The sequence below is a fragment of the Ahaetulla prasina genome, chromosome 2 (assembly GCF_028640845.1).
Source record: "Ahaetulla prasina isolate Xishuangbanna chromosome 2, ASM2864084v1, whole genome shotgun sequence".
Classification (NCBI taxonomy): domain Eukaryota; kingdom Metazoa; phylum Chordata; class Lepidosauria; order Squamata; family Colubridae; genus Ahaetulla; species Ahaetulla prasina.
The window spans coordinates 174,025,891-174,047,387 of NC_080540.1; the positions used below are offsets into that span (position 1 = coordinate 174,025,891).

At 45.6% G+C, this 21,497-nt stretch overlaps 2 protein-coding genes across 7 annotated transcripts in view; both read left to right on the forward strand.

Annotated features, from left to right (window-relative positions):
* Window positions 1-9,258, forward strand: part of PORCN (porcupine O-acyltransferase) — a 30,845-nt gene extending 21,587 nt beyond the window's left edge. For 2 of the 3 annotated variants that reach the window (XM_058166551.1, XM_058166552.1), the window contains 4 exons: window positions 537-600; window positions 1,495-1,580; window positions 2,667-2,777; window positions 5,041-7,644. In XM_058166551.1, the coding sequence (XP_058022534.1) occupies window positions 537-600; window positions 1,495-1,580; window positions 2,667-2,777; window positions 5,041-5,142 (363 nt within the window). In that variant the 3' untranslated portion in view covers window positions 5,143-7,644. Of the gene's footprint in view, window positions 1-536; window positions 601-1,494; window positions 1,581-2,666; window positions 2,778-5,040; window positions 7,645-8,682 lie in introns of those variants that run through there. The other variant, XR_009153161.1, reaches the window with a different exon arrangement.
* LOC131189917 (organic solute transporter subunit alpha-like) lies at window positions 8,459-21,465 on the forward strand. 4 transcript variants are annotated; one of them, XM_058166547.1, is made up of 8 exons: window positions 8,459-8,883; window positions 9,627-9,778; window positions 10,795-10,868; window positions 13,052-13,198; window positions 15,832-15,987; window positions 16,088-16,199; window positions 18,348-18,600; window positions 20,328-21,465. In XM_058166547.1, exons 1-8 carry the CDS (start codon window positions 8,757-8,759, stop codon window positions 20,759-20,761), a joined length of 1,455 nt encoding a protein of 484 aa, XP_058022530.1. In that variant the 5' UTR covers window positions 8,459-8,756; the 3' UTR covers window positions 20,762-21,465. The 4 variants fall into 4 exon arrangements, with proteins under 4 accessions (XP_058022530.1, XP_058022531.1, XP_058022532.1 ...); XM_058166548.1 differs by lacking the exon at window positions 13,052-13,198; XM_058166549.1 differs by lacking the exon at window positions 9,627-9,778.
* The last annotated feature ends 32 nt before the right edge of the window (window positions 21,466-21,497 follow it).

The window sequence follows — 21,497 nt, forward strand, 5'->3', positions numbered from 1 at the left end:
TGGGGAGGAGGGAAGTACTGTTCATCGTATTTTCCAGCGATATCATCTCAAAGTCAAAGCACTGGGAATGGAATGTAACAGCTCACCAAACAGTCCTTGTTGAAGAGACAGTTACCAAAACAATTTATTCAAATGTAATTGGACAATAAGGGACTAACAAGGGGGAGGAACTGAACAGGGAAAGTTAACCGGGAAAGTTTGGCGCGCAAACATCAGTTCTGGCTTTGCTATACTGTAATCCACTTGATTTTTAGTAAAAGTATACCTTTCACTACAAATGGAGTCGAGGGTCTTTCTTAACTAAAGGACAAAATTGGGGCATATCTGACAAAGTTGTTCTTACTTCCCCTATGTTTCCTGGCTATTTCCTTTTGGGGGGAGATCTGTTCATATGAAAAGAATTGCTGTCCACTTTTTATGTGGTGCCTTGGGAAATCAGTCGTCTTGGCAACTGTTCTGTGCATCTACCTTTAAAGACAACCTGGTACAAAGAGGGTTTGATGTGACCATTCTTACTGCAATCTCATTTCTTTTAGGGGCTGAGCTTCCATTTGGCTGCTGTGTTGTTGTCACTCGGCTTCATCACTTACATTGAACATGGTGAGTCATTCACTGCAGTTTTTCTCCTGCTGAGATGTTCTGCTTTCCTTTCCCTTCTCCATTGTCAGATTTCTGTGCCAAAGCCAAGTCAGATAAAATACTATTTTATATATTTTATTATTGCTTTTATTGTAGATAACAGCCTCATCTAATGAAACGTATTTCTTAAAAAGATGGGGAAAGCATTTTTCTAATATTCATACTAGGAAGATTTTGATCAGCAAGTAAATTTTCAATTGGCACTTAAAAGATGTGTTATTAATGCTCACTCCTCCACTTCCTTGCAGTTTTAATGTGGGCACCATCATCACAATAACCTGCTTGTTAAGAAATTGCCAGATGGCAAGTAACAACTTTCAGTGTCTTTAGCAGAACCTCCCTTGATAGATTTTTATCTAATTTTTCATCTCTCGATCAAGGCAGCAAACACACTCATGCTTCCCATTTCCCCAAATAATCACCCTATCAAGTGGTTGGACTGAGATAGGACTGACCAAAGTCACTCAGCCAGCTTTTATGCGTAAAGCAGAACTAGAACTCATCATTTCCTGGTTTCTAGGCCAGCACCTTCGTCACTATATCGCACTGGCTCACAAGCCAACCAGATCTATAATTAATTATCCTGAAATGATCTAAAGACAAATATCATTTTGCAGTTCGGTGTACAATCTGTAGTAAACTTTTTGAATTTTTTGCATTTTTCTCTCCTCCATTTGGGAGGGACAGGATAGTCAAAGCTCCTGTCACCGCAGCTAACAAATTAGAATGCTGCATTGAATCCCAATTATAGAAAATTTGTTTGGAATAAACATTCCTTAGTTAAGCAAACCAAGACTTAAGAGCTAAATCTTGGACAACTTTGAGCACAACTTTGCTTGCCTGGTTTCCATTTAGTTCTCAGAAAGAGGTTGTCTGTCATCTTTGATGCCTGTATACTCTCCAAGAAGTGTCAACCAGGATGCTCACATCGCCACAGCACGGTAAGTATGTGCTGAAATCTCAAGGAATCAGAGCCCGTTCCCTTTTACACCTCATGCTAGAATAATATTCTAGCATGAGGTGTGCAGCTTTGATGCTGTGGGACTGCATACGGCCCTTGGTTTCTACAACACATCTGCAGGAGATGAGCTCACACCTCATCTTTTTGGTCATTGTCACCTACTGCTCATTGTCTCTCTTTCCAGTACATGAGAGAGGAAAAGTAGAATGTCAGTGAAAGAATAAATATCCCTACCCACTTCTGACTTTGGCCTTGCCCACTCCTTGCTTCAACCCTGTCCCCTACAACCATGATGGTGAACATATAGCATGCATGCCACAGATAGCACGCGGAGCCATATCTGCGGGCTCGCGAGCCGTTGCCCTAGCTCAGCTCCAGCATGCATGCATGCACACCAGCTGATTTTCGGCTGGCCCCACCCACGCTGCCCCTCCCTTCCCAGGAGTCCCCACGTGGCCAGTTTTGGATGCCAGGTAAGCACAGGGCTTGGGCAGAGGCTCTGGGAGGGCGTTTTCAGCCTCTGGAGGGCATCTGGGGGGGGAGAGGCTGTTTTTGTCCTCCTCAGGCTCCAGGAAAGCTTCTGGAGCCTGGGGAGGGTAAAAATGGGCCTACTGGACTCACCGGAAATCGGGAAATGGGCCGTTTCCGGCCTCTGGAGGCTAGATCCAAAACAGGGTGTGGGGGAGGTCACACATGCATGCGTGGGGGCGTGGCGTGGCGCGTGACAGATTGAATTATGGGTGTGGGCATACATGCGTGAGACCCCCCCCTCCCCCTGTGCTTTTGGCACGTGACGGCAAAAAGGTTAGCCATCACTGTCCTACAGCCTCAACTGATTGTGCCAAAGATTGTACCTTGGGTCTAGCAGGGTCAAGCCTTCCTGATCCTGAAATCTCTTTCAGCTTTTGGGTCTGAAGATCATTGAAGCCTGATATAACAAGGCAACGTGTTGCTTCGTATATGAAGCCTCTTGACTAGGCTGTTTATGTTGGTTGGGAGAGTGGCGGGGTGAATCCTGCTTTTTTACAGTTGGATTGAACCTCTGATGCTTCTTCTGCTACTACAGAATCTCTGGGTTCGTCTCCTCAACCTGCTCTTTGGGGCTCTCGCTGTCTTCCACTTGGCCTACTTAGGCTCATTATTTGATATGGATGCCGATGACTCTATGGAAGAACAGGTGAGATATCCAGGATAGCGGGGAGTGGCAGGATAGAAATTTTACGGGATACCTGTGCTGAATGTATTTTTGGAACAGTCCTAAAAAAAAGTGTACAGGTAAATGTAGTAATGAAAAATCAGCTTTGTGACCAGTCTTCACATTTATGACCTTTGCTGGTCTTTAAAGCAAAGAAAAGCTGAAGTAAGATTATAAACACAGTTATAATTTCACTTAGTAACCACTTCGCTTAACAACCATTCCCAGTCCCAATTGTGGTCATGAAACAAGGACTACCTATTTTATCTGAGAGACCCCCACCCCTTTATTTTAGCCTAATTGATCTAATAATGGGCGGATGTGCCACACAACTGCTAATCTCATCTCCTATCTGCACGAGGATGGCAGCAGGTTCAGGGACCAATCCACCAGGACTTCATGAACTTTCCCTGAAAATTCAGAGGGACACAGAATCGTCTCTGCTCTGCCTTTCTCGTGATGTCTGAAGCCAGATCAGAGGGAAGGATATTGTCAGGGTTCCAATGGATGCCCTAATTAAATCATGAGCCTAGAACAAAGCTTCAAAAGAAATCCAGTTATTTATTAGGAGCTCCATGTCAGCAAGTACTCAAATGAAGCCAACTCTGACCCCACGTAATTTATGGCCCTAATCATGACCCTGTTTCCTCCCCTTCCCCCCAGGGTATGTCATCAATCACATCGCCACCGGAGCAATTTCCAGGGTTGTAGAGACCACTCCCCTCCAACCGCTGTCAGTAACCCTGGGAGACAGCCTTGAGAAAGATATGTCTGCAATGTGCTCCCGTCTGTGGCTGCCGTTTTGCTTTGTCGGTTTCCCATCCCCCCCTTGCCTATGGCAACTCGAGAGCAGGCCAGGAATGCTTTGCGAGTTGACAGCAATATGCCATTGCCACACTGTTGTAGAGCAGACAAAGATGGTATTGGGAAATGGTGGGGATCATCACCATCATCCAGACTGCAGACTGATAACAGGTAGACCTCACTTAACCAAAGGTAACTGAGCTGTCACTAAGTGACACAGTTGTAAAGTGGAATGTCAATCAAGCTTTGCTGGCTGAGGAACTCTGAGAGTTGAAGTCCATAAGTCTTAAAGTTGCCAAAGTTGGAGACCCCTGATTTAGAGCATTGTTTGCACATATTGGAGCACAGATTATGGCTACTTGGACTGAGTGTTGCTCCCTTTCTGTAGTGGTTCACACATAAAATCCTCTCCAATGTCTCATCTTGGAGGCTGTTCTTCACCCCACCCCCACGTCCCATGGCCAACTTTGTTTTCATGGAAGGCCGGAATAAGGTGACACTCTTATTTGGCCTAATTTGGCAATCAGTTCCATAGCTGATTGGAAACAAGCATTTATTAAGGATGCTGATGTTAATCGGATAAGCAGATCTTTGTTTATTATTTGCTTAAGACTGCACTAGGTATTACTGGTACCTATTGAAATGTATCTTAATTATCCTGAGGGATCAAAACTTAAAAACCGTAACAGTGACAGCAGTGACAGAAAAAGGAAATCCCTCAGTGCAATCATGGAAGAGGGGGAAAATCCCACTAAGAAAGGCTCAGCCTTTCTGAACTTCAGTGGCCATCATCTCCAGTTAGTCTGAAAACTACCAAGTCAGCTACCAACTTGGGGGAACTTGCCTGTGACAAAAGACTAGGCCTGCGTATTTATTTGAAAGGAGATGGTCTAAACCAGAATTCCCCAGCCAGCAACTTGCTCATATTTATAGCTCATGCTGGCTGGGAAATTCTGGGAGTTGAAGTCCACCGCTCTTCAAGGGGCCACACTTGGACACTCCTGATCTAAGGTCTGTTTGGATTCAGTTTCCTGCTTTTGCTGTAAAGGATCGAGAGTGAAATTCTGAACTTCAGTGGCCATCGTCTCCAGTTAGTCTGGAAACTACCAAGTCAGTTACCAACTTAGGGGAACTTGCTTGTGACAAAAGACTAGGCCTGCGTATTTATTTGAAAGGAGATGGTCTAAACCAGGGATGTCCAAACATGGCCCCTTGAAAAGTGGTGGACTTCAATTCCCAGAATTCCCCAGCCAGCAACTTGCTCATATTTATAGCTCATGCTGGCTGGGGAATTCTGGGAGTTGAAGTCCACCACTCTTTAAGGGGCCAGGTTTGGACACCCCTGGTCTAAACTCTTCCCTGTCTGAATGACAGTCTCTCCACCATCAAGAGTTGTCTGTGTCAGAATCTGACTTGGATGATGTGCTGCTTTTCCCTCTAGGGCTACGGCATGTCTTATACCATCAACAAATGGTCTGAGTTGAGCTGGGCCAGCCACTGGGTGACCTTCGGGTGCTGGGTCTTCTATCGTCTCATCAGCTGAAGCAGGACCTTCATGTGAACTCGAGGAGATGGAGCAGGGAATGGGTGGAGAGGCAGAATTGATAATACTCCTCACCTTCAAGAACATTGGATGCCCACCATCGACTTGAGTGCCATGGATATTGACTGATTCGTTCTTTCTCTGGGATGCTGATGGGGGGAAGGGCTCCCCCAGCAGTTCACTTGTGTGCCCTAAAGAGGGGGGGAACATGCATCCCATGTAGAAAAGGCTGGTTGAGTACGAAGTTGAGGTACTCCTGAATACCTATTTTTAAAAAAGCCTTTTCTTCCTTTTCCAACATGGTGTGGACCAGGGGTCTCCAACCTTGGCAACTTTAAGACTTGTGGACTTCAACTCCCAGAATTCCTCAGCCAGCTTTGCTTCGCTGGCTGAGGAATTCTGGGAGTTGAAGTCCACAAGTCTTAAAGTTGCCAAGGTTGGAGACCCTGGTCTGGACTACAGTATCTATAATATTCTTCCATTGGTTTCCTGGGGCTTGTGGGAGTTGTTATTCAGAGAGTACCAGATTGCCAGTTCAGATATTGTACCTCTTTGAGAAAAAAACTGGCTCCTGCCAGGTCCTTGATGACACTCCCTCTAGTGGCAATTGAAGAAACTGCACCAGCTTTCCTTCCCCTCTGAATTATTTTTACTGCATGTTTTGCCTCTTTTTGCCCTCTTGCGGCTGCAGGTGGGAGCTGCACCCGCTGCTTCTGAGGTACCCCTTATTACTCCTTATGAAATTCTGTCTTTAGTGTAAAGTCTGATGATTAGCCAATGGGAATCATGATGCTTTAAATTGCATTGAAGATGCTGTTGATTATCTTTAAAAGTAGGACAGTTTGTGTAGATGTAGCTTTTCTCTGTTTTGCTTCTAAAGCCCTTGGATTTTTTCAGACAATCGTGGCAGAAGCATTGTTGAGGCCATGGAGAAGAGGGCTGGAAAGTCCTGGGAAAGAGCACAAGAAATTCTAAGTAGGGATAATCTTCAAGGAGAACTGAACCTTTTGAAATTTTCACTATCTGAATCTATGGAATTCCTGTTCATTTCAATTTTTATCCACTTGTGATATGGTGGCAGAAGCTGGCATCGTTTTTTTAATCTGAGTGCAGCTGCTCAGATATTTAATTCAGTGCCAAATTCTGCACAGAAGCTTAAACTGCCCTAGTAATAGCATACAATTGATTGGATTAATTAATCTGGAATAACGCTTGTTCCGTAGTTTAATGAATATATTGTGGATAAAGTGCCCACTAAGGGTTAAAAAGAAAAAGGAGGACTGGGAGAGGAGAACCATTGTGCCTTCTTGACATATGTTACCCTCCTGTCTTTATAAATAGATCAAAAGCTTATTCCAGTGATTTGGAGGAAGTACACCCCCCCCCCGATTTCTGTTATGCAGTATTTACAAACTAAGGATTGCATTGCTTCCTTTGTCACCAACACACCAATAATCCCATGGCAGGATTTAGGTAGTATACTTCCTGTTAGAAGTACCACCCTGTCATTGCAGTAAAGAATGAACCTTTAACCTGGTTTTGTCATGGGGAAGGCAAGATCACAATAGGATCAAAACATTCAATATGGACAATGCCTAATAGTAGAAAGGTGAAACATTGAGCAGTTATCTAACGCTTCTCCTGTAAAGGGAAGCTAAATGCAGACAAGCCTTTTAAACTTATAAAAGTTTAGAGAGCCAATGTACTTGAGGTCTTGTAGAATCACTACCTGAATCAGTTCAGGTAGGACAAGTGAGACACACTTATGGCATCGGATTCATTATTGGGCAACAATATAAGTTCCTGACATATTGAAAGTAAATGGTTTTGTGAGAAGCTATCACCCTTTCCCTAACATGCTAGTTTATTATGTGTGTTGCTATTTTTAAAAGTGCATGTGTGAAAAAGTGGCTCACACACCAACTACAAATGGGAGTATTCATTTCCCCCCTCCCCCCCGCACACAATCCAGATGTCCTCCAGAGTCTTGGACTTAAGGTGTCTTCCCACAATTTTTATTTGCTGGCCCAAATACAAAAGTAAAAAAAGGTTGCATTGTGATCTGAGTTTTGATCACCTTGCTACTCCTCCTTGCCTCTCTCTGTAAGGGCACAGCAGAATAAGTGTGCAACCGGATGCAAAAATAAGATCAGAGAATATTTCAGCAGATAATGCTTGTTTTTGTATGATACTGGTGCATGTTGAGCTTCTTTCTTCCATCCAGCTGTTTAAAGCCCTGAATCCTGATTCTTTTTAGCATTTCTTTATCTACTAATTCTTCTTTCGTTTTGGAGGAATCAAGACCTTGCCGGAATACAGTCTAACTCCATTCCAAGTTTTTTTGTGGACTACAGTGTTAAAATCCCAGGATATATCTTCTGGCCCTTGCCTAGGTGAGGTAGAAGATGCTATGGACCATAGGTAGACTATTAAAAAAATGACTGGCTATTCTTTTTTAAAATGCCTTTGATTTGTTTATAAAATAAATATTCAGTAGAAACATATGGGCAATTTTCTGGTGTTTTACATGTTTTTATACGTAGATTGTTTTCCTTTTGAGGAAAAGGATGTTATGAAGTGTGGATATTAAAGGTGAGTGAAGGTCTAATGAAGAACAGTTATGTTTAAATAAATGGTAGCCAGGAAATATAGTTATTTAGGGCATATCTTCCCTATTCCTGGCAATGAATAGGAAATTGTTGTTTAAAAAGAGTTATTTGAAATCAGGATATGCAAATGCAGTTCCCCTGCATTTAATGAAATCACAAAACAAGGGCTGTCCTATTTGCAACCTGAGCTATCTCAGAAGGCTACCATACCAAAAAAGCTCATTCCTTACCAGTGTGGTGGATTAGTGTATTTGCAGATGAAGAGAAGGGGGCAACTAATCCAAGCTTTAGATCACATAAGCATTATTTTAAAATTAGTCCGTGAGATTCAACTAGTGTGGTTGGTATTCACAGAAAGACATTCTATGTGTTGGAAAATACGCATCGCCCAAAATCCTTTCAGCTGAGCTGACGCTAGATTCTGTTTGTGGAATAGGATCTTCAAGGCTTGTGAATAGCTTAATACTGTAATACTTGCATAATATTTAATACGGTGGAAAACCTGCCCTAACAGTTGTTTACCCTCTAGAGCAGTGGTTCTAAACCTATGGTCCACAGACCCCTGAGAAGGGGCTGTGATGTCACAGGGGATCCATGAAGGCTTGAAGAAATGTTATGATTTAAATCAGGGGTCTCCAACCTTGGCAACTTTAAGCCTGGTGGACTTAAGCTCCTAAGATTCTGGGAGTTAAAGTCCACCAGGTTTAAAGTTGCCAAGGTTGGAGAGCCCTGATTTAAATCCTGAATTAAGTCTTGGTGGTCCATGGCCACAGAAGGTTTTTAAATGGGATCCATGATGAAGAAAAGGTTGAGAACCACTGTTCTAGAGGAACCTCCAAGCCTGAGAGCAGTGTATTCTACTACAGATTTCATACTGCTAAAATATTAGGACTGTAACAGTTCTTTAATCTATCGGATGCATTCATGGCAGGTGAGGAAAACTGGACTTGGCCCTGTTGCCAAGACACCCATCTTAGCCTGTGTCAATGATTAATTCAGTGACTAATGATGAGAAAGGAGGAAGTCATTGGCTGGGGGAGTGGTACCTGTCCCAGTGAGAAGAAAATGGCGCATGACCCAAACTGCTCCCTTATCGGCGATCAATTGCCTCTGTCATCCGAGATCTTCCAAGGTGAGGATGGGGAATTTGTGGAAAGCTGCAGCCCAGACAAGTTGAGGTTCTGGTAATGAAGGGTGAAAGATGGAGGGAAGGCAGAATAAAGGCATCATCCAAAGTTCCCCAGAGTTTAGCCTCATAAATACAATTTTGCCGACAGTAGCCAAGTAATAATGGGAGCATTCTGCTCAATGCAGAAGTCTTTCCATTACGAGAGCAAGCCAGTGGTGAAATGTAAAATTTATTACTACCAGTTCTGTGGACGTGGCTTGGTGATGGGGGTAATGTGACTAAGTGGGTGTGGCCAACTTTTTTTTTTCTTTTAAAAGCATTTTTTCTACAACCTCTTTGGCCAAAGAGGTTGTAGAAAAAATGCTTTTAAACGCCTCTGACAATCCCAGAAGAGCCATGCGATCATTAGAGGCTTTTTTTTTTTAACTTTTAAAAGCAGTTTTTCAGCCAAAGGAAAAATGCTTTTAAAAGTAAAAGAAAAACCTCTGATGATCATGTGGCTCAGCTGGGCATGGCGGAGGGCAGGGATTTTTGCTACTGGTTTTTCGAACCACTCACCGCGATCACTACCGGATCAGGTGATCCGGTCCGAACCGGGAGCATTTCACCCCTGGAGCAAGCCTGCTCTACAACATTTTGGATTAAAAGGGAGGGAATTCAGTAAAATATGACTTCCAACAGGAATTAGGAACGGAGATTAGAATCCGCTCTCATCTCTCCAAACCACATTTGCCTGTTTCCTACAGTTATCAAGGCTCAGATCTGGATTTTCTTAATCCCAGTATTCCTGGGTCTTGTGCAAGTTGGCCTATTTCTGGAACAAACAGGCTTCTTCTTACGGCATGGCAAGAGTTCCCATCGCACCAGTGTCTTGCTTTGGATCCTGGGAGTTTATCCGGTAAGAATGCAGCAAAGGAACCCCCACCACTCAACATCTTACAAAGGAAGGCTTACAAAGCTCACTCAACTCCTCCACAGAATAGTTGGTTTAGCAAATCTGTGGCAGTTGCCACAAGCAAGCTCCTTTTTAAGTAGGGCTGCAGCAAAAGCATAGCTCAAGATCACTCCTTGCAATTTCTTCAAGGAAAAATGTTCTTCAAGGTTATGATACGTACACTTCCTTACATAAAGGGCATGATTCAGGTCATCTTGTGATAGATCATTTATGGACAGCCACTTCTTTACAAACCCACACCAGAGGTGGGTTTCAGCAGGTTCTGACCGGTAGCGGAAATTTTGAGTAGTTCGGAGAACCGGTAATAAAAATTCTGACTGGCCCCGCCCCCATCTATTCTCTGCCTCCCAAGTCCCAGCTGATCAGGAGGAAATGTGGATTTTGCAGTAACCTTTCCCTGGATTGGGGAGGGAATGGAAATTTTACAGTATTTTTCCCCTTGGAGTGGGGTGGGAATGGAGATTTTACAATATCTTTCCCCTGCCATACCCACCAAGCCACACCCACCAAGCCATGCCACGCCTACCAAGCCACACCCGCAGAACCGGTAGTAAAAAATTTTGAAACCCACCACTGACTCACACCCACAGTTGCTTCTGGAAGATAGAATGGTGGCCTTTGCTTATAGCAACAAAATCATCATGAAAGGCTCTTCTTTCAAGAGCTGCTAAGATCTGAGCGCTAAATGTAACAATCCTTCACTTGGGACAATATACTGTACATCTCGGAATACCAATGGCTCAAACTGGACAGTGAAAATACCATACTATGGGGAAATAAAATGTATAAATTCTGCCTAGATGTTCGTTCATCTCTTTTATGGTGGAGGGCAATCAAAAAAAAAGAGGCATGGTAATCTCAGGAATGGTAGAGTACCTAGGAACACTTGTAGGGTGTCTTACTAGCTACGGACAAATTACAATTTAAAAGATACAAATCTATATATTCTTCTCAAACAGGTATTCAACCTCACCTCCCTCATCTGTTTGTACATCCCTCGAGCGTCCTTTGTCTGTAACTTTGTGGCTTCCATGTAAGTTTCTCTGCAGGGGGACAGTGGAGTGGGGGAGGGGGAAGAATGCAGCAAACTCCAACTGTACCACAATTTCTGCTTCAGTTCATCAAAGGACTTGCTGCACTAGCAGCTTTCGCCCTTGAAAACAGATGCGAAGGGTTTCAGCATTCTAACTGCAGGCATTGAATTATGCTGTGGTGTTTATCTGAGCTAGGCCTTGCAGTGGTGGGCTCCAAATTTCACTCTCGTTCCTTTACAGTAAAAGCAGGAAACTGAATCCAAACAGACCTCAGATCAGGGGTGTCCAAACTTGGCACATTGAAGAGTGGTGGATAATCAACTCCCAGAATTCCCCAGCCAGCATGAGCTATAAATATGAGCAAGTTGCTGGCTGGGGAATTTTGGGAGTTGAAGTCCACCACTCTTCAAGGGGCCAAGTTTGGACATCCCTGCCTTAGATTCTCAATCATTTCTCCTGCACTCTTTGTATACTGGAAAATGTGGAGGAAAATATCTCTTCCTCTCTCTGAAGCCCTATCTTGTCCATGGAAGCTGCCATCTGCTGTCGTGTCCCACTCCTCCGCTGATGGCCGGGTCAGGGAAATCCGAATCAGGCGTGCCTCTGCAGCTCTGCCAAAGTCCTAGCAAAGTTCTCAAGGCGGGCAGGAGACCAGAAAGTGACTTCAGCAAGATAAGGTAGACTTTGCCTGACTCAGAGAATGCCAGAAAGCAGATCCTTTATATAGGCCATGGGGTGTGGCTCCATGACTCAGCACTTATCCAGGCCTGCCCCCCCTTCCTTCTGTTGACGCCGCCTATCAATTCTCCTGAAGCGAGGGTCACTCCAGTCTGCAGCTGTTGGTAATTGACCTTCCTCAGGCTCACATGCTGTGGGCGGGGGGAGGGGTCTAGTTGCTCCGTTTGCCTGGGCATGGAGCCAGGGCTGGGGGCTGGGGGCGCTTCTTCTTCCTCGGCCTGTCTGGGCATGGAGTCAAGGCTGGGAACGGGAGGCATGTTAGGACATTCCTCAGCGTTCAGAAGCAGATAAGACGGGCCCGGCTGTGGGGAAAGCGGACGAGGCACAACATCTGCATAAGAAAAGCTCTGCCTCTGACAGTCAAACTAGCTTTCTTGAGTCTAGCAGAAGGGACTTTGGAGGACTTCTAGTTCAACCCCCTGCTCAAGCAGGAAATCCTATACCAGGGGTGTCAAACTTCCGGCACGTGGGCCAGATGCATCATGCGCTGGCCACGTCCACACCCAGTTTAGCAAAGGGAAAAAAGTCACGATGCATCGCATGATGCCGCTGCGATGTTGCAAATTTGACACCCCTGCCCTAAACCATTTCAGACAAATGGTTGGCCAATCTCGTCTTGAAAACCTCCAATGTTGCACTATCCACAACTTCTGGAGGTAATTCCTTCCACTGATTGAGTCTTGTGCCTTCTCAATCAAATCAATCAGAATCGGGTTGGAAGGGACGCTGGAGGTCTTCTAGTCCAATCCCCTGCTCAAGCAGAAGACCGTATACAATTTGAGACAAATGGCTGTCCAGTCTCTTCTTAAAACCTCCAGTGGAAACCTTTAGTCAAGTTCATGGGCACCCTTAAAAGGGTCTGTGAACCACAGTTTGACAAACCCTAGCCTAAAGTATTACGGCCCATAAGAACTTCTGTCTGGGAAAGCAAGAAAAAGGGGTAGTCCAATCTTTAAGACTTGTGGACTTCAGCTCCTAGAATTCCCCAACCACTATCCTGGCTGGGGAATTCTGGGAGTCGAAGTTCACAAGTTTTAAAGTTGCCAACTTTGAACGTCCTTGGTTTATATGCAAAGGGAAGGGAAGCCTGAAAAAGCAGTCCCCCATGCAATGCTCTCTTTCCCCACTATGTTTTGGTTAGTTTTGCTTTTTGCACGAAGCTTTCTGAAGCCCTTGGCAGCAAAGGGATGGACCCTGAAACCAAAGGAGAGTTTGATGCACGGAAACGCTCTCATAATAAGAAATCAAGCACAAGAGAAGGAAAGGTGAAAAGAAACACTGTTCTACACGAACAGTCGAAACCCGAGAAATATTCCCAGCCATCCTCACCGAAGACCAATCTCTCCTGACATCACTTTGGGGTCAGTTATAACTCATCTGAACTGAAGCATAACCAACACCCTATCTTGGGTGCCCTTCTTGAAGTATGTTTTTTCCCCAGCAGAAGCTATTGTGAGAATTCTGGATGGCACCCAGCTAAGAAAAGGCTGGCCTCAGTGCATTGCTTGCAAGTATTGCCTCCAGCCATTCTTTGCCTTTCTTTGGGCCATGGAGTGGAAGCAGCGGACTTCTGCAAGAGGAAACTTGCTTGGTGGGTCACCTGGCCAACCTAGCAGGCCAGATTAGTGTTAGAAAGTAATGGTTCTCCAGTCTTAGTCAAGGGTATCCTTTTCCAACCTTATCTCTTCCTAACAGCTCCCATCACATTTAACTAAATCACTCCTGGTTGTTATTGCCCATCACACCTGGAGAGTGCCATGTTTATCTATTAGTCTGCAACTGGGAGAGGAGTTGTAACCCACCATAATATTACTAATCTGGGCTAAGCCTTGAATGGGTTTCTAGCACAGACATGCTCGCATTAAAGGTAGTTCTGCCTCCGAGAAGGCTGAAAGCTTCTGTTCTCAAGAACAGAAAGAAACAGAATGGGAAACAGAATGGGCTCGAACTCTTGGCACTGCCTGTTTCTCCACCAGGGTTTCGCCTCCGTGTTATTAAGCCTCAGCACTTTGGGCCATGGCCCCTCCATCCCAGTCCCTTTGCCGCGGCCCATTCGTCACAGTACAGTTTGCGTCAGGCTTTTGGGCGCACAGCTCTGAACTGACAGAGCCTCCCTCTGAACTGCAATCCCTGCTCTACTCCCAAAGCCCCCGGGCCCCTGCACCAATTGGCTGACTGCGAACTGTCCTGCGCACCCAAAAGCCCGATGCAAACTATACTGTGATGAATGGGCCGCGGTGAAGGGACTGGGATGGAGGGGCCGTGGCCCAAAGTGCCGCGGCGTAATAATGTAGAGGCGAAACCCTGTTGGAGAAACAGGCAGCACCAAGGGTTCAAGCCAAAAAGTCCTAGACCCGAAAGAAAAACTAGCTGCTTCATGACAAGGGCAACTATTTGTCCACAATCTGAATTTTGCATCTTTTAACTAATGGGGGCTCTTTGGGCTCTCCAAAAAAACCAGTTGGCTTATTGATGTTTCAGCTGCACCCCCTGATTCTCTGCAAGTTCACATTTGAAACTCAGTAAATGTAAAATTTTCTGAGAGAGTCCTGTACCTATTGAAGAGACTCTTTGATCACTAAGCTGTGGGAACAGAGGCCTTCAAAGAACTTGCAACTGCTACATTTCCAAGCGAAGAAGGGATATGGGGTTAATTTTCTTTTCCTAGCAAACTCAGTTGTGTTAAAACTTAGGTGGGGAAGATGGCTATGTGTGCAAATTTATGCATTAATACCTGTGCAGTCATCTAATTTGCGTGCAGTGTGAATATGAGTCCTGATGTCAGGGTTCCCACAGGTGCTGTAATTAAATCATGAGCCTCAAACCAAACTTCAAAAGAAATCCAGTTATTTATTAGGAGCTTCATATCTGCATGTTCCCAAATGAAGCCAGCTCTGACCCCACGTAATTTATGGCCCCAATCATGCCCCTGTTTCCCCCCTCCCCCTATGGCGTGTCATCAATCACATTCCCAATGGGGCAATTTCCCGGGTTGTAGAGATCACTCCTCTTCGGCCGCTGTAAGTAACCCTGGGATATAGCCTTGAGAAAGATAAGTCTGAAATGTGCATCTGTCTTTGGCTGACCCCCTTTCCTATGGCGACTCGAAAGCAGGCCAGGGATGCTTTGTGAGTTGACACCTGACTTCTCAGTGCCTATAGCCCATTGGGGTCAAAACAGGTTGTTTACTGCTGTTTTTGCTGAAGATGCTTGTGACATGGAAAGCATCTGCTCTCTAACTGAACAACAATCATTTTGATTTTTGTTTAAGGTACATACAATAAAATGTATGGCTGGGCCATAGATGATAGGGTCTCATTCCTTTGCCATATGAATGTCTTTCTTACCCTCTGCATACAGATGCAAAAGATGTATGTGGATCAATTCACTTGATATTAGTAACTGGGTCTCAAATTAGTAATTGGTCTGAAATACCAACCAGCCGTCATCCCAGTATTTTAGTCTTCATTGGAGACTGTGTATTAGATTTCTCTTAGCCTTAAAAACAGCCATAGGAGTAGAAGTTGAGTTGCACCCCAACTCTCAGTTTGCCTTATCAATCTCCCTGATAATGATTGCTTCTTGATTGCATTTTTTATTTTTCAAATGGGCAGCCTTATCTCTGACAGCTGAAATAACTGCTGAAAATAAACATTCCATATTTCGGTTTCGTATCCCAGGGAAGTCAAAGAGGCCACTCAGATCTCTTCTTCTCCACCTTCTACTAGCTCAGGGGTCAGCAACCTGCAGCTGCAGAGTCGCATGCAGCTCTTTGGGTCCTCTGCTGTGGCTCCCTGTCAGGTGATCCCATCACTGGCTGGCCCCGCCCCTCTCCCTCCCCTCCCAGTCACTCCTCGCCTGGCCTGAGAAGGTAAGGGTGATGGCGGGGGATGGAGAAGCAGCAAGAGCAGAGACAGAGAGAGGGGGAGAGAGGGAGGGAGGGGAGAGAGCGATATGTCAAAAGGATTTTGTGGTTCCCGGTGTTTTTTAACAACTGGTTCTCTGCCCTAATGACCAGCTGGGTAGACGTGGCGGGGGTGTGTGTCATGTGACTGGTGGAAGTGAGTGACATTGAGTTGGCCACGCCCACTCAGGTTTTGTGGCTCCCGGTGTTTTCTTTTCTGCGGGAAACAGGTCTAAATGGCTCTTTGAGTATTTAAGGTTGCAGATCCTTGTCCTAGCTGGTGTACTTTATATGCAATGTTCCTATTCTTATTGCTGCAGCTACCACTCCATCACCCTTTGGAAGTTCCTTGCACTGATCCGGGACTTCTTTGGTGGCTCAGAACGCATGCTCCAGGAACTGGCAGGGAAGCGGGTTTCTCCAAACCCTTTCCCGTGCTGCTGCTGCTGCTGCCTTCCTGAGATTGCTGCCAATCGGTAAGAGCCATTTTGAACCTTCCTTACTTTCCCTCCTCTTCATAACATAGCAAATTGCTCTTTGTTCTTCTTCTCTCTGTCCCCTCCCCCATCCCGGTAGAGCAAACTTGCGATGTATGACGGTGGCAGTCTATCAGCTCTCCCTCATCCGGACCATCCTCTTCTTCATCACCCTTATCCTCTGGACGGATGATGAATACGACTATGGTGCTGTGAGTAATTTGGGCCTTGAAATTCATAGACAGTGAGCAAGAGAAATAACTCCTGTAAACTAGAGAATGGTCTAGACTCTGGAGCCATGATGGCGAACCTATGGCACGCATGCCACAGGTGGCATGTGTAGCCATATCAGTGGGCATGCAAGCTCAGCTCTGGTACACATGCGCGCCCCGGCCAGCTGATTTTTGGGCATTCTGGGCCCACCAGAAGTAGAGAAACAGGGACTCCTAGAGAGGCTCTGGAGGCTAGGGACAGCCAAAAAAATCACTTCCTGTCTAATTGGAAGTTGGGAAACAGGACGTTTCTGGCCTCTTGAAGGCCTCCGGGGGGGAGGCCATTTTTTCCCTCCCCAAACTCATAGAGAGGCTCTGGAGCCAAGTGAGAGAGAAAAATGGGCCTACCGGGCCATCGCATGCCAGGAGCGGGGTGGTGGAGCGGAGGAATGCACGCATGCGCAGCAGTGGGGTACATAGAATTACGGGTGTGGGCACGCATGTGCACGACCCCCCACCCCCACCCCATCCTGGCATGTGATGGCAAAAAGGTTAGCCATCACTGCTCTAGAGGCTTTTTCCATGGATATTTTCTTGGGTAGGTGGAAATAGTTTATCTTACATGTTTTGTTGATAGACATTTCCATTGGATTGAGGTAACTGGAATGAACCCGGCATTACATCTTGTGGAGCAATGAAGCTTGTCTTGGTTATCACCAAGATTTGACTAAAGTAAACAATTCAACCTGAGATCAGCTATACTTGTTGTGACTCCAGCCCCCGAACCTGGCCCCATGCCCGAAAGTGACTCCGAGAGTGAGGGGGAAGGGCCGGTAAGGCTTACCTCAGGAGCACCGATTCCTTTGACTCGGCCCCTGGAGCCAGAACCAGACCAGTCGGAGGACGTAATGAGGCCATCATCCCCTAATTCCTCCCTTCCCCAGGCTACGCCTTCAGACCCAGCTGATAATAATAATCAAGCTTGGCTTGACCCGCGCTTCAGAAGATTAAAGAGGCGGCATCATCAAAAGGAAGGGTGGGGCAGGAGCCCCACCCCACAGGATATATAAGGAGCTTTGGGACTGGTCTCACTCCACGGGAAGCAAAGTTTAGCTGATCCATTTCAAAAAGAGCTGAAAGTCTTGCTACGTGAGTCATTTGTTTGAACTTTGGCAGGCAGCTGCGATTTCTCTGCCAGGACTGATAAGAGCCGTGAATCCACTGGCTGAAGGCCAGCTCGTGGGTCTGAAGTGGGGAAGGAGGCAGAACAATACTTTATAATGGAATATATTGATGTTATGGGTAATGGCTGTCTCATTTTTAAAGTAATGTATGTAACTGACCACTGTGGAATGCAACAAATCGTCATTCTATAATGGGGAAGGTTCCTGTTCAAGTTTCTCCTTTGCATCCTTCCTGTATTATTAGTAAATCTGCATCCCAAGGTCATTAAAAATGCTCATTCCTCACTGAACCTTTTCTTCTACTCCCTGACAAGTAATCCAAAGAGAATGAAGAAGGAAGGACCCCTGCAGACTCAAGTGGCCAATTTTGTAATCGATCAAACAGTAGTTCGCTCCGGTAAAAACCGAAAGGAAACGAAATAAATCCATGCTTAGGATGGATGCTCTGCTTAGATATATTATACAGTTGGAAGAAACCAAAATTTTTAACAGAGTTAGCATGTTGAAAAGCAGAAGTATTTTCTTATAGAATCACTGTGCACAATGTCCTAGTGTTGCTCTAGAGCAGAGGTCAGCCACCCACAGCTCTGGAGCCGCATGTGGCTCTTCCATCCCTCTTCTGCGGCTCCCTATCGCTGGTCAACTCCACAATTGATAGGGCTTTAGGTTAGGACAGGTAGAGGAAAAAGAACGCCACACTACACTAGGAGGAGACTATGGTGGGGGAACCAGACTTCCGGTCGGGTCCAGAACTGAATGGGGAGCTTCCGGTTAGGACCTTTGTGACTCTTTGAGTGTTTAAGGTTGCCGACCCCTGCTCTAGAGAGATAATGTTCAGGAATTTTCTTATGCTGAAAGATTTTCGACATGACTTTCAAATTCAGGACAGTTAAAATCAACTTACACATGTCTGTGGGTCATAATTGAGAAGACTCATAGTGTGTCCTGACTTTTTCTCTTCCAGGTGGGCTACACCAATCCCAATTCCTACATCAATGTCATTATAGCCATCTCCACCTTCCTCTCCTTCTATGGCTATTTGCTCTTTTACAAGGCCACCAAGCCAGCCCTTGAGGGCTACAACCTGCGCTACAAGTTTGTCTGCATCATTTTGGTTCTTGTCCTTTGCGGGCTGCAAAGTGGAATTGTGGAAACGATGGGAGCCTTAGGTGCCATTCCTTGCAGCCCATCTCTCTCACCTGTTACTCGCTCTCAAAGTAAGTCATCTCCATGAGGCACGGCAGGGGTGAAATCTAGCAGGTTCTGGAGAACCGGTAGCGTAAATTTTGAGCAGTTCGGAGAACCGGCAGCAGAAACTTTTGAGTAGTTTGGAGAACCAGCAAATACCACCTCTGACTGGCCCCAGGGTGGGGTAAGAATGGAGATTTTGCAATATCCTTTCCCTAGGAGTGGTGTGGGAATGGAGATTTTGCAGTATCCTTCCCCTGCCAAGCCATGCCCACCACGCCACGCCCACAGAACCGGTAGTAAAAAAAATTGGATTCCACCACTGAGGCACTGTTTATAAGTGGAACAGGTGGACTTAGAGATGTCTTTCTGATATAGCAAAAACAAACAGTGAAGACTTTGGCCAGAGTGTTTTTTCTGTGCCTTCTCTAGTTGGTTGTACTCCATGTAGGGCACATTGCAGTAGTCCAGTAGACATGAACAAGAAAAGCAGCTTGGGAACAGTAGTTGATGAGTCTGGCTTTGAAGCAGTGGTAAAATGTAAAATTAGTTACTACCAGTTCTGCTTGGCTTGGTGGGGTGGGTGGGTAATGTGACTGGGTGGGCGTGGCCAACTTTTTTTTACTTTTAAAAGCATTGTAGAAAAAATGCTTTTAACAGGTTCTGACGATCCCAGCTGAGCCGCACAATCATCAGAGGCTTTTAAAAGTTAAAAAAAAAATCCTCTGATGATCATGTGGCTCAGCTGGGCGTGGGGTGGTGGTGGGATTTTTGCTACAGGTTCTCCGAACCACCCACAGTCATTGCTAGTGGATCGGGTGATCCGGTCCAAACTGGGAGCATTTCACCCCTGCTTTGAAGCACAGGCATGGTAAAGCCTACCTTCCTTGCCTGAATGCAGGTGCACCTTCCTAGCGACTTTGCTGTGCCAGCTTCTGTGTTAGCTTCCCTCGTACCCTAGAGCTGCAGAAAAGGAGCCTGAAGGTTTGATTCTGCTCCTTTCCAAAGATTATGCAGCGCCTGCCCACCTAATGAATAGTTCAAGGGCACAGCCGAAGGTCTGGATTTGTCAAACTTATAATATTGAGTGAATGTATATAATGCCTTTTTTCCAGAATTTTTTGTAGCTTTATTTGTTTGATAGAGACGTTCCGCAAGCCAATAAAGCCCCAGCTTTGATCCTTTCCATTTTCCTTAGGCGTTGCCCACACATTTTCAAAAACACTTTTGTGGCTACTTTTACTGTAGCTGACTTGCACACATTGCCCCGTTTTCAGGATTTTGCAGAATCAAAACCCGTAGACTGTATTTCCTCAACCTGATTTCTTCCAGTCATACGATTATGCTCCTAGGACAGGGTGCCCAACCCCTGGTCCCGTGGACTGGTACCGGGCCGCAGCATGACAAAAATTGGGCCGCGAAACAAGCGACATCCCATCTGCAGAATGAAGGCAGTATGTGAATCCATGCCCCCTTCTGGTCTGCGGGAAAAGCTCTCTCCATGGAACTGGTCCCCAGTACCAAAAAGATTGGGGGCTGCTGTCCTAGAGCCAGGGGTCTGCAAACCTGGCTCTTTTAAGACTTGTGGACTTCAACTCCCACAGCTTTGCTGGCTGAGGAACTCTGGGAGTTGAAGTCCACAAGTCTTAAAAGAGCCAAGTTTGCAGATTCCTGGCTCTAGGCAATTGGGAAGATGAACAAATAACATCCTTTTTGTAGGCTACCTAATCTTCATACTTCCCTTTTATCTTTCCAGTGATCTACTATTATGCTTTGGCCATTGAGATGTTCTTTATTGGCATATTTGCTCATTATTCTTTCCGAAGAATTGAACCTTCCATGGAAGCTGAGCAAGTCATCCACCATCAAGCCTCTCAGACCCAGGAAGGCCCATCTGGTCGTTGTAGCCCCGCTGACGGTGTATCTATGGAGGGAACAAACCCTGGCTACCTCTGTGATGAGGCTTTTTGTACAATTGAACATTCTCCCCTGGATCGCTTTGATTTCATTGTCAAGGAGCCTGTGAACAGACAGCAGCCAAGCTGGGGACTTGGCTGCCAGAGAGGGGGAGCCCTGAAGGCGGAGGGACTTACGTTAAGCCTACAACAACCTGGAACCGAAGTGTCAGGTGAAATCCAAATCCAATCCCACGTTAACAAAATGGAAGCAAATGGAGCCTCTGCTGTATAGCCACTTTCTTTAAAGGACGGAGAGCCAGTGACAGCTGAATCCAGAAGGATGCATAATGTCAAGGCATACAGACTGGTGTGGAGAGATACTGAACTCTAGGTATGGCCAGGCAAGAATAAGCACCTGTGTGCAGATATGCCCAGAAATATAATTTTGTGGGAAATTTCAGTGCTTCTATTTTAGGTGGAAAACCTTTGTTCTAACAGTCGCTGAATTGCCTCAGGATAGATTGTGAACACCTGTTGGGAAAACAGAACCATTGTTCTTTTCCTCTTAATAGGGCTGTCAAACTCCCGGCCCATGGGCCGGATGCTTCATTTGCTGGTCATGCCCACGCCTGGTTTAGCGAAGGGGGGAAAAAAGTCCCGATACATCATGTGATGCCGCTATGACATGAGTTTGACACCCCTGCTCTATAACAACCCTTCTTTATACTTCTCCTTTTCCTCTTACTCTTTCCGGAAGCCTAACTTATTCTCCTGTGAAGAACTTTTCAGGTGGAGCAGGAAATTAGGGTGAAGCCCCCCCCACTGTTCAACATTACATCCCTGCTTGCAGTACTCACTAAACTAAAATATGGTTGGCTACTTTATAGCGCCATGCATCGTACAAACCCAGACACTATAATTAGGTAAGGATTCAGCACACTGAGAAAACCTAGGAATTTGGATTTAATTTGAAGACTATACTTTTATGTGTGCTTTGTTTAAGAAAAAAAAATGGCGAACAGTCCACT

Coding starts and splice junctions, on each gene's coding strand:
- LOC131189917 (XM_058166547.1), top strand. CDS start 8,757: ATGATGAGAAAGGAGGAAGTCATTGGCTGGGGGAGTGGTACCTGTCCC. Junction 13,199..15,831: donor TGCAAGAGGAAACTTGCTTG/GTGGGTCACCTG, acceptor TTATTGCTGCAG/CTACCACTCCATCACCCTTT. Junction 15,988..16,087: donor CCTGAGATTGCTGCCAATCG/GTAAGAGCCATT, acceptor CCATCCCGGTAG/AGCAAACTTGCGATGTATGA.